We start from the raw sequence: 12,302 nt of genomic DNA, 5'->3' as shown, positions 1-12,302 counted from the left end.
ATCATTGTCCATTAAAGGACCTCGGCAATTAAGTAATTTTTCCTATGCACATTTTTCATATAAAAAATATAAAATTTTTCAATAATTTTTATTATTTTGAACATTTTTTGCATGAAGCAAGTTATTTCATTTTAGTTAATAAAGTCACAATTATTTAAATTTAATACTAGAACAATTTTAAATTATTTTTTTTCACAACTCATCATAACATATTTCTCTCTTATGAATAGTAGATCTTGAAATATACTTCTTGAGTTTATGTTTAACATAATTTTTAACGGTCCCTTAAAGTAATTCGAAGTAGAAGAGTGCGGCTTTAAACTGTCTTTGTTTCATTATTACAATAGTGATCATATTCGATATCACCCTCCATTTGTACTTCGAAGTCATCATATGTTCTATATAGTGGTGAATGGTGGTCTTGTACTACAACCTACTGCATTGTATCTTCTACATGCAAAGATTATGTGATATACTTCTTTAACAATGTTGTTGTAGTATTAACTACAGTAGGAATTGTGCTCATATCCAAATCTGTGTAGGTATGACTCAAAGCAGTCGTGTCTTGTTATCAGCTGTTTTTAGTTAAAGTCTACTTGGTCGTGTAGTCACTCTTTGAGATCTGATATGATACTTTTTGTCTATCTATTGTTAGTATTATAGTTTCCGTGCTATCAATTCTAGCTGTTTTACTAGCTTTTCAGTGGCATATAGTCAAAAACTCGTTTGCCATCAGTTTGGATACAAGAAAGACTGCTTCTTTAGATACTGTCTGAAAGGCGCTTATTGCTCTTTGCGTGCACAGATTGCATAAATCTTCAATTCTTTGTCTATGAATTACTTGTTTCTGGGCTTGACATTATATTGGGGCTTCATGTAAAATACTCGACTAATAGACTTATATGCTGCTCGAATATAAGAAATCAAAATTTTATAAGACATTCTTTTGGACTATGTGTGCTCGTCACAATGCGATCAAGGTTGTTAATCCGGTAACTGCTCTTTACGTACATAGATAGCATAAGTTTTCAATTCTTTGCCTATATGTTACATTTTTCTGGGTTTAACATTCTTCATATAAGGGTTTCACATAAGATACTCGACTAACATGCAGCTCGGATATCAGAAATCAAAATTTTATAATCAGATTTTTTCGGACCATGTATGCTTGTCACAATGCGTTTAAGGCCGATATCTTTATATTGTCGATAGTTTCGCTACTACATTTTGTAGTTGATAATTAAACGACAATCGCTTAGATGGTGTTTTCTACTTTTATTTCCACATTCTCCGTTAATTCACAGTTTATAAACAACACCGCCTCCGTTGTTGTCGTCATTTTTATTCAAATTTACTTTAGCTAGTTTTCTGCTGTACAGATAGCTCTAATTGCGATGCCGTCATATGGGGATATGTGCAGCAATCGTATGTATATGTATAAGGTCTACATACGCCTTTTAAGGTCAATTAATGAAAGAGTGGTAGTTACAGAATCTACTGGTATTAATAGAATAATAAAATATATTAAAAAATAATTAACTTCCGTAAAGTAAGATTGTATATTGCTTTAAAAACAACATAAAAAACTTAATTTCTCTATAAAGTATTAAAAACAGGTGGCAAGGTTTGTTGTTCTTTTAACTACAAAGAATCCGAAGCACTCAAACTATAGGTGCCACTGTACAGTAGAGACATTAAGAACATACTCAAAATTCTTAACAAGTGGAGAATGAAAGGAAAACAAAAGACACAACACAACACAACACAATACAAGTGGAATAATTTTTAATGTTTTTATTCTGCCATATGCCATTTAAAGAAAATTGAGTCTGGAAATAAAAAACAGCAACGACAAGTGAACAAACAAACAAATAAATAATGAAAAATAATATCGAGAACCCTTTTTGTAGTTAAACTTTAGCCATTTTACATGACAATGGAGCAATTAACATTTCCTTTCGGTTCGCTTGTGTGCTGGCGCTGGTTCTGGTGTGGCGCTGGTGCTGGCTACTGCGGATCCATTGTGCGTACCTCAAACGAAGCCAAGCGGATAGGGGTATATGTGCATGATAGGGGAGGTGTGCAGGAGGTAAATTATAACACTTTTAACAATAACGCATATTGCGGCATACATAAAATTGAAATCAATTACGCTCTTGAGACATTTACGAGTGTAGCTGCTCTTCCTTGGTGCGAACATTTTCACAGGCCTTCAACAATGTTTGTGTTTATTGCCAACCGGAAAATGGAAATTTCTCTGGAACTTTGAGGTTTTAAAAGTTTTTTAAGCTATTATATAAAAAAGTTTCCTTTCAAAATTTGTCGCCCCATCAGTCTGAAATGTAAGTTTGCTTTTGTTTAAAGAAAATTCTCGTATTTCTCGTAAAGTGACATTTTGAGTTGCGCTTCAAATATATAATTTTTAAGTTAATATATATATTATATATACGATAATATATATGTATCAATTATTACTCAAGATCTCACTTATCTTAATTAAATTTCATTTTGCTTAAATGTCAAATCAATTTTTATTGTCGAATGCTTAATTCCAACAGCAACAACACATTAGCTTAGGATGAGCGCCATTAACGCAGTAAAGTGTGTCATCATAAATTGTCTTCATTCAATTGGTCGTGAATCGAAAAGTATCTACTTTGTTTCCGAGTGGAAAAAGTGTGCTCTCCCATTGACACAAATTGTATAGCAGATACTTTCGCTGCAGCTATTTCGGCCAAATTAAAGTCTATTTAATGTTAAATGAAGTGTGTTGCATGGAAGACACTTGATGCGTGCATAATGAGCAGCACACTTAGTACTTTCGGGTGGTTAAATTGATAAGAATTAAAGTCGATACAAGGATTAAAAACAGTTGTCGCAAATGAACTTCTTTTATTAAAAAGAAACACAAAAAAAAACAAGTGCTGATGACATAATATCGCTAGTTTAGAAACAATACAGTGCTAAAATGTATAAAATACAAAAATAATTTAATAATAACGTTTCATCCATAACTCCTTTTCCAGTTTTGTTAAGTCTTGGATCAATCGTACATAGATTTTTGTAATAATTGTCTCGGAGTGGTGCCCAACTTGGACAGTCCGTTGCCGGGTGTCCTAAGTAGAAGTGCATCTCCGGCTGTACGCGCTTGACTTTAAAATAATTGCAAAATATACAAAAATATTTCTTAGCAACACTAAAAATAAACCAATAACAGATAATAATTCATATATACACGTATCATATACCATATTAAATATAGCTTGTAAAGACTTACTTTGCTATGCTACAGCCAAGTTTGTCAACATTTGGATCCGCAATTATGGTGAAATTATTATCGCCCCTTAATCTCTGCTTATTTAAACCTGTAGAAGTATTCATACGTTCCGGTGGTTGTAGAGTATATCTTTCATTATACCAAGTACTTAACGCAATATGAATGAAATTATTTGGAAAAAACACAGACTTATGACAGAAACGAGTCTGTCGTATTAACGCATAAGGTGATCTGTTCCTTAATTGATCACTAAACGAAACTTCTTTATTCGAAAATTGAATTGACTCATTTTTTTTACTTTCTGTAAAAACCGAGTCAATAGATGCACAATAGTCATCTTGAAAAGGATTGCATTTGTATGCGTACCGTTTGGCCATTGCTTCAAGTTCTTCGCTCCAAAACATTTCTGTCATATGTGAAATGTGCATGTGTTCTGCGATGCGATCACGTAGTCCATTGTGTCCAATTATTAATTGTCCCATGATATTGACTTGACTAAATGTTTTTATATCGTAGGCAAAAACTCTACATGGAGGCAGCTTGTACTGAAATGTTTTAGGATTTTCTAACATAGTTTTACAATTATTCTATAGCTTTTATAATATAAGAAGTTGTCATATTTACATCGGTTGAAATGCAGGATGTGTGCTTTACTACCTTTGCCGTGGTGACGCAATGTATTTGGCAAGGATTCTGTTTGAAAAAGAATTTCGGATTATTAATTGATAGGACTTGCTGTAGACAAAATATGAAAACTTTAATTAAAACAAGTGTTTGCATATTAAATTGCTGAAAAAATATTCCATATTTCAAAAAAAATAGTTAAAAAATTTTGAGTTGAATTGATATATTCAATGATTACTGGGTTTTATATTGTAATATATAAATTAATGAAAATGCAATAAAAAATGTAAGTTCACATTGACGAGGGTAGAATAGAATTCATCAAAATGGAACAGAGTCTGCTATCATGGCAGATATATGTGCTACAAATTCTTCTAATTAACACCCAGTTTCCCGAGTGATAATAATGATTTTTTAAAAACAGACGAAGTTAACATCTCTTCGCTCTCTATTGTGGAGTGGAAAGAAATATCAGCTAAACTTCCATTTAGAATAACTTTGTAATAATATTGTGATTTATTGTAATATATCTTCAATAACAAATTAATTAATAACAAATTGCCAAACAAAAAAAAAAAAACAAAAAAATATGTCGCTATGATGACCAATAGATGAAAATAAGCTAGATATCTTCGAACGCAAGATTATACGTCGCATACTTCGTCCAATAAGAGAAGAAGGCGACACCTATCGGCTTAGATTTAATGACGAATTTCAAAAAGAGCTAGGACAACCAGCAATAAGTAAGAGAGTAAAACTAAAGCAATTACAAATGGCTGGCAGATAACCCAACAAAAAAAATATAGCAATATGCACCAGAAAGAAGATGGAAAAGAGGATGTCCGAGTTTACGCTGGATAGACAATGTGGACTAAACAACACAACAGCTTGGAAAAGAAACTGGAGAATGATTGCAAACGACAGAGATAAGTGGAGGAATATTGGCCTCAAACTAGGATCGTTGCGCCACTAATAATGATGATGATGACTTATTAATTAAGTTGATAAAAGTTTCAAATTTTTTGACAGAGACTGTATAAATATAAGAGTGAGAATATTATTAATACAATTCGAAACTATAATATTTACTATAATAGCATATATATGTGATATATGTTATAACGATATTAAATTTGAAAAATCAGAACCATTTATATTCTTTCTATTACTTCTCTCCAGTTAAATTACCTAACTAAATTGACCGCTGCAGTTCGATAAGTAGCCTTTGAATATCCCATGAAAATTGCAATAAACTCGGTAAACATGTGTCAAGCTGTTTTGACCACAACTGTCAAATAACGCAAAAGCACAAACTCTGCTGCTGCAGTCAAGATGGGTCAGGGCGCAGCCACATTGCAGTTTTGTCAAATTAATAATGATGCACGTCACACATTTCATAGAGCAAATGCCCACAAATTTCGTCAGTGCAGTGGAATGCAGTTTGTGGATCTTTGCTGTGCGCTTTCGGTAAGGATGCACGTACTTTGGAAATAATTGTGCGAGATTAAAATAGATACAATATTGCATTTGGCTGTGTAATGCTGGTGCATGCAATGTTCGCATATTTGGGTTTGCGGTTCTTATTTTGACTTGGCGCAAATACGATTTCATAATTGCGGCAACATTTGCTGGATGTTTATTATCACATCATCTGCAATATTTGAGTGGTTGCTACAAAAATACGAGTATTTCCTTTACTTGTTTTTTTTATTCCAAAGCTAATCGGAATAGTTTTTAGCTCTTGTAACGATAACACTGGAATTAAGTGGAGCGTGTTGCTTTTTTTGCTTTGTACTTCAAATTAATTTCTGCGGGAATTATTACAGTGTGATTTTACTATTAGAAATTTCAAATCAATTCTTTTCTGATTTACAGTTTTTTAAACTAAAAAATTATTCACAATTTATATATTTTTAACAGACACGAGAGTTTATTTGGAATATTTTTGTATCTTTTTTCAACCTATATTCCAACTCTACTATCATTTGTGCTTATTTAGACACTCATTTTCGTTAAAAAATTTTATTATTTACCTAATTGCAGTTCAATATTTGAATGGAGATATTTTTTTTTCATTATTAAAAATTTTATATTTAATTCAGCTTAATCCTTGTTTAACAATCAATCCGCGAAACAAAAAATAAATAGTAATATTAGGTTCTTCACTTATGATTAAGAGTTTGACTAAGCTTTTATTTTAATGCATAGTTTGAATCTTATCATTAGATCTTAAATTTAATGGGACACAATACATTATTGGATGCTTTTCAAGAAATTTTCAATATCTTGTCATATAGTAAACACGTGTTGACGTATGTAAGTCAAAATATATCTAAGCATCAAGAGTTTCATGATTGTTCTTATAAATATACTTCTTTGTTTAAACCGACAAAAAAGTCCAATGTTGACAGAAAGCATGATTTTGATAGCTAACTCACTGTCAGGCTAAAGAGCTGGTTCATCCCTACAGTTAAAGTAAGGTATCTTTCTTCAGCACAACAGAGTTGAGGTTGCTGGTGGGATATTTAACGGGTCACCATGGATTACGTTATCACCTTAACAAAATGGGTCTGTCAGAAGAGATAGATTGTCGAATCTGCTTAGAAGCAGACGAGACTTCCAGTCACATTCTCTGTGACTGCCCAGCTTTGATCTGAGCTAGGAGGAGGTCACTGGGTTGAGAACTACTCTTTCCTTCTGACATTAGAAGCTCCTCAACGAGCGATATTCTGGGTTTCATATGGAAGGCGGAATATCTTCTGTTCGGTTTGGGTCTGTTGCAGACTCATGATTGAAAGATCAATCATGATCAGAGTGCTCCGCTCCGTTGGGAGCTAGTAGCCAGTTAATTTCCATTCTTAACTGTTGTAAACAGAACTAACAGATCACACTTTTGGACTTTTTGAAAAAGAATGGCTCTCTCACACCTCTTTATTATATATTACATCATAGAGTGTCTTTTTGTGTACTCAATGATCTTTTGAAAGATACTTGTGAATTTTCTCGGTAGTTAATGCAGCGATTTCTTTTATTGACATCGCTACTAAGTTTTACGAGTATTTCTAAAACAAAACTATCATTTTTTAGATTTTTATTATGATTGTAGATTTTATATTGTATAAATAACAATGTAGAATAATGTAGTAAATATGAGTAATAGAGTAGTAGATTAAAAGCATTTTCCGGGCCGCACAAACATTAGCCGCGGGCCGCATGTGGTTCGCGAGCCGTGCTTTGGACAAATTACTATTACATTGCTGCCAAATCAAGACCAACAAATAGATAACCCTTCATATATAAAATAAGCTTAAGCTTGTAAATATTTTTCATACTTTTACAAATAAATTTTACAAACAGTTGCGGTTAATATATTTAATTAGTAAAAATTATTATAAAATAATTGATAAAAATATTTTTTTAAAGCTATTAAATAAAGTATTTTAATACTTTACTTAATTGTTTAAAAATTATTTTTATCAATTCTTTTTGATTAAAGTATTTTTTATATATTTTTTTAGAAATTGTGGTTAACCAAATTGATGCTGACATATCAGAGCCATATGGAAAAAAATTCAATTTATTTTAAATACAAATGAAATACGTGACTTTTAATTAATGTATATAAATTATACAAAATGAAAATCTAATCAGAAGCAATAAAATAAATTTTTAAATAATTTAATTACTCAAGCACGTTAAATTCGTTTCAAATTAAATAATTTTGGCGCAGATAATAATCGAAATACGCGTACGCCTCCGTTTCTGAAAATTCATTAAAAGTGAAGTTGGATTGCGTATCTCTCTCTATATAAGCACATATTATTTATATGTAGGTGTATTTGCCATATTTACATATATTTAATATTTAAATATATTTCAGTAAATTTTCAAACACCGTATTATTTCCAAATAAATTTAAATTAATTTAAAGCGTTCACTGGAGTGTATGATGAACATGAAATGTGTATCTGAGAATCGGAAATGCATATGCACCATGGAGAAGACTGTGCCTCGTACTTCCCCATACTTCGCATGTGATTTTTATTTGTCATTGTTATAAGCCTAAAGCTTATCATACGAACTCAAGCCTTTATGAAGCTTGTGAAATCTATGTGAAATATTCTAAATGGCAAGGATTTCCTCTGCTATGAAGTACATATGTTCTTGTCTGTTGACTGTTGCTTATAAAATCAAAAACATGTGTTCATAAATTTATGTAAAAATGTTTAGCAAATATTTCTGCGAGTGTATCTTTAAAGATTACGCCAGCAAATCGGCTATAATACGGAAAACTTGTTGCGAAAGAATTGGGGAAGAAATGAAGTAACCGAAAAAAATTAGTGAAGAAATTTTAGAAACAGGATCACGTCTGTAGCAATACTCCTCCATATATCCTTATTGCTTTTACTTATTTCGTTTGCGTGCGCTTCTTTTATTTTCCATTTTCGTATATGTGAGGCGAAGCATATATACATTTAATCATATATATATCTCTGCTAATACATGAGACACATGCTGCTTTAGTCTATTAAACACAAAAATATAAAACAAAAATACTTCCACAAATACATTTGGTAGCAATATTGCAATGGAATACTTTTGTATATTAAGGATTTGTCAAAAGTATCCTTTTGACTTTCATAATTTTCAGCTAAGCACTCTGGTGTTAGAGTAGAGCTCTTTTGATTGCTTCCTTGACATATTTGGTATTGTTAACATTTGTTGTTTGTGGGTTAAGAAGAGTTTCGTCAGGATTAAAGCAATTAAATGAAAATTTACTATCTCTGCTTATGTTATCTACGAATGAGAACAACGTAAGATGCGTAACGTGCGTGGTATTATGGAAATATTTGTAAAGATATGAGGCACGGAATATGTGAATAGTTTAATGACTTAATGAGGTACGACTTCATAAATGGTTGAAGTAAAAGCTGATTTGAAACTGAAGCAATAATAATTATAGTGCCTAAAATTGGTTGCACATTTTATCTTATAATATCTTTAAAAGGGATTAAGTGAATAGCTCTGCTTATGTGATATAAAAGCCTCTCAATGAGGATAATAACAACTTATATTTTAATGGATTCATTTTGCTACGTTGGATTTTCGCCACTAGAAATGTAATGATATAATATGTAAATTAATCGTTAGTAAAATTTTGTTAATTATAATTATAACGCACCCAAAATAAATTCATTCAAAGATTCCAATTGAATTAACTGCTAACCAGTTGAACAACTGTTCCCAACGCTTCTAAGGTTTGAAGGACATTACTGATCTGCTAAACAATATTCTAATAAGAAATGGAAAATAAAAATCAATAATGAAAAAACTAAGATTCTGTTTATTACGCGTAAGGGAAGACAGAACCCACCGAGAGTGAGAGTGGAAGATATGGTAATAAACTGGGAGTATAGCATTAAATATCTGGTCATCACGGTAGACAAACGATTCACATGACTTAAACATGTTCAACTAAAAAGAATTAGCTGTGCCAAAATTCTTCATCACCTCCAACCGATATTCAAAAATGAAAATCTTAATGCTAAGAACAAGAATCTATTATAAAATCAAATAATTCGACCGTCACTTTTATATGGTTGTGTAGGGTTTAGTAAAGCCTTAAACACTACTATTCGTCAGCTAGAAATTGCACATAGGCAGGCTCTGAGAAGACTTTTTAAGGTACCATGGTACATACGGACCATGATATCCTCAGGGACCTCATGATTGATCCGATCAAAAAATACATAAAGGATAGAGCATTGAAATTATTTATGAAAATTGACAGACTTGCCAACACCGCGTTATCGAATTTCAGAATGGTTATAGGCTCCTCGGAAAGGTATGCAGATCTGGTCAGTTATTGCTTAGTCTGATGAAGTGATAAACAATAATCTGGTCAAGGCGTAGAGAGAGGTTATGAAGAAACCTCGCCGTTAATAGAGAGTAAGAGTGCTCAAGTGCACTGACTCAACTAGCCTCAACATAATAATATATAATTCATACTTTTACTATAATTACTGACAGTTTGAAAAAAATTTCACTTCCAAACCACAAATCCTTGCTTACCCATTTTATTCATCGTAATATTGAAAATTATTGTACTTAAAATTAAAATTTTTATATTGTGTAATATAATTTTCACTTTCACTTTGAGTTTCACAATTTATTTCTTTTAACAAAAACAATACTTAAATATTTTTCACAATTGAAAGTTTCCGGTACTGACAATTTAGTCAGTACCGGACCAGTCAACTTTCGGGCTACGAACATTCTAACAAAAAGTACTTCATATAAGTTGGAAATTTTGTACAGCTTATCAAGTTTTATGACCCAAATGACAATAATAATGAAGGTTTTGTGGAAAGAGTTACAATTGTACTTTTTAGTACGAATAGTTTCTGTATCTCCGCAACTCTGCAGCATGACTCGCATGGTATCATCCGCTCTTCATGTGCATTGCTGGGATATGTGACGACCATTTTATTAGTGTTAAGTGTAGTTTTCAAGTAGTTCAAGCTCAAGATAAGACACAAAATGCTCCATTTAAAGTTGAAGTGCAGAGAAATACCGAAATAAAATCATAAATTTTTATTGGTACTATGACAGTGTAATCTGAGGTCAAATGGCAATTCATGTGCAGACAAGCACCAATGTAAGTACTTCAAGTATATTTAATTAAGAAGTGCTTAAGTATACGAGCAGTAATTAAAGGATATGGAAAACTGTTACTTATTGCATGCAATTAATAAAAATTTGTGTAAATAAATAGTTAAATTGTTAAAATTTTATACACACTTGTGTCAATATAAAATATATGAGAAAATTATATTGAAGAGAATATCAGGTATGTAAAATATGTACACATATATATTTGTGAACCCTAAAGTGTTCCATTTACAACTTAAATATTGTAAATGAAATTGGATATATTGTACGCTAGGAATAGGAATAAACATGGTACCAGCTCCCAACGGAGCGGAGCACTGCGACCATGGTTGATCTTTTGTGCTGCAACAGACCCTAACCGAACAGAAGACATTCCACCTTCCGACTGAAAGTCAGAATGTCGGCCACCGAGGACTTTTTAATGATAGAAAAAATGTTCGATATAGTGAACTTCTCCTGGTTCAGATCAAGGCTGGGCTGAGAATGCGACTGAATATATTGTACGATATATCATATTTGTAATAAATAACATACGCTCATATATAAATAGGAGTCTAGTTAAACAATACTTTCCTTTATTACTAATTAATCAACCACCACGTTACGAATTTATTTAAAAGAAAAGTGCTACACTCAAAATATCGGAAAACGTACTGGCTTATGGGTCGGCAATTATCTCTATCTCAATATGTATTATCGCTGTAAGAAGTAAAATAACTTTATAAACCAATAATAATCAAATAATTATCCAAATTTTATATGAATAATTTGCAATTGGTATTAATTTGAAACTGAATAATAAAACTTGAATCCTGATGCTCATAACGAATAGAAACAAATCTCTAAGGATATCATTATACATGATTTTATTAAAACAAGAATAAAAAATGGTGGCCACAGAAACACAAATGACAAATAAAAATCACAATTGCTACAAAATCAAAGCTACCCATGGAGGATGCTTAATATGACAACTTAAATAGGCTCGTGAGGGTTTACTAGGCCTTCTCATTTGATTAAACAAATCTCTACATATATTATTAAAATATGCGTTTCGTATATCGTTATGGTGTATATAATGAAAATTGAAGAAGTCAATTAGATGTAAATATATACTCGCATGTGTGTCTATTCCATTACCATTTTCCGACTAAAAACAGAGCCTGTTTTAGTCCTTCGTTAAGTGGTGGTGCCTGTGGTGTCTTCGGAGATGTTGATTTTTTGTTTTTAAAACATTTTCTTTAAAGCTTTTGGTTTCGCATTATTTTTATTATTCTCTTTATAATCTTTCATTGGTGTTCTTTGCTTCTTTCAATTCGAAACTGTTTATACTTGTAATAAACGCCGAAATCCCAGGATAATTGTGAAATGTGGGTTTGATGGAATTGTGCAGATACACACACACGAAAAGCGCACCATTGATAAATGGTTCAATTTCAATTTATCCTTGTTTGTTTAATTTTTAATGATTTTTCTCTCTCTGAATGATTGAACTTTAAGATTTTTCGATTTTTCTCTATAAAATGAATTTTGTATTTTCAGTTTGATTTCATATTGACTTTATTGAAATTTATTTTTAAAGAAGAGAAATGAAGATTTTTACTGATGCAGTTGGTACATACGAGTATATACAGTTCATTCAAATTGCACTGAATAGTTATTTATAAGGGAATGTATGGTAAGTTAATAAAATTTGGGACCTTTATTTTAAAATTTAATTGTAGGTGTA

At 31.6% G+C, this 12,302-nt stretch overlaps 1 protein-coding gene across 3 annotated transcripts; it reads right to left on the bottom strand.

Annotated features, from left to right (window-relative positions):
- Positions 1–2,927: 2,927 nt before the first annotated feature.
- On the bottom strand, positions 2,928–4,058 carry LOC119675271. 3 transcript variants are annotated; one of them, XM_038086468.1, is made up of 3 exons: positions 3,902–4,058; positions 3,278–3,842; positions 2,928–3,196 (listed from the first exon to the last, which is right to left on the bottom strand). In XM_038086468.1, the coding sequence occupies exons 2-3, from the start codon at positions 3,757–3,759 to the stop codon at positions 2,947–2,949; spliced, it is 732 nt and encodes a 243-aa protein (XP_037942396.1). In that variant the 5' UTR covers positions 3,760–3,842; positions 3,902–4,058; the 3' UTR covers positions 2,928–2,946. The 3 variants fall into 3 exon arrangements, with proteins under 3 accessions (XP_037942396.1, XP_037942390.1, XP_037942393.1); XM_038086462.1 differs by having other exon boundaries at positions 3,278–3,822; XM_038086465.1 differs by having other exon boundaries at positions 2,928–3,152; positions 3,278–3,822.
- Between the last annotated feature and the right edge of the window lie 8,244 nt (positions 4,059–12,302).

Source organism: Teleopsis dalmanni, chromosome 1 (assembly GCF_002237135.1).
Source record: "Teleopsis dalmanni isolate 2A chromosome 1, ASM223713v2, whole genome shotgun sequence".
Lineage (NCBI taxonomy): Eukaryota > Metazoa > Arthropoda > Insecta > Diptera > Diopsidae > Teleopsis > Teleopsis dalmanni.
Note: the sequence above shows the minus strand (reverse complement) of the source record. Positions and strands in the feature narration are given on the sequence as shown.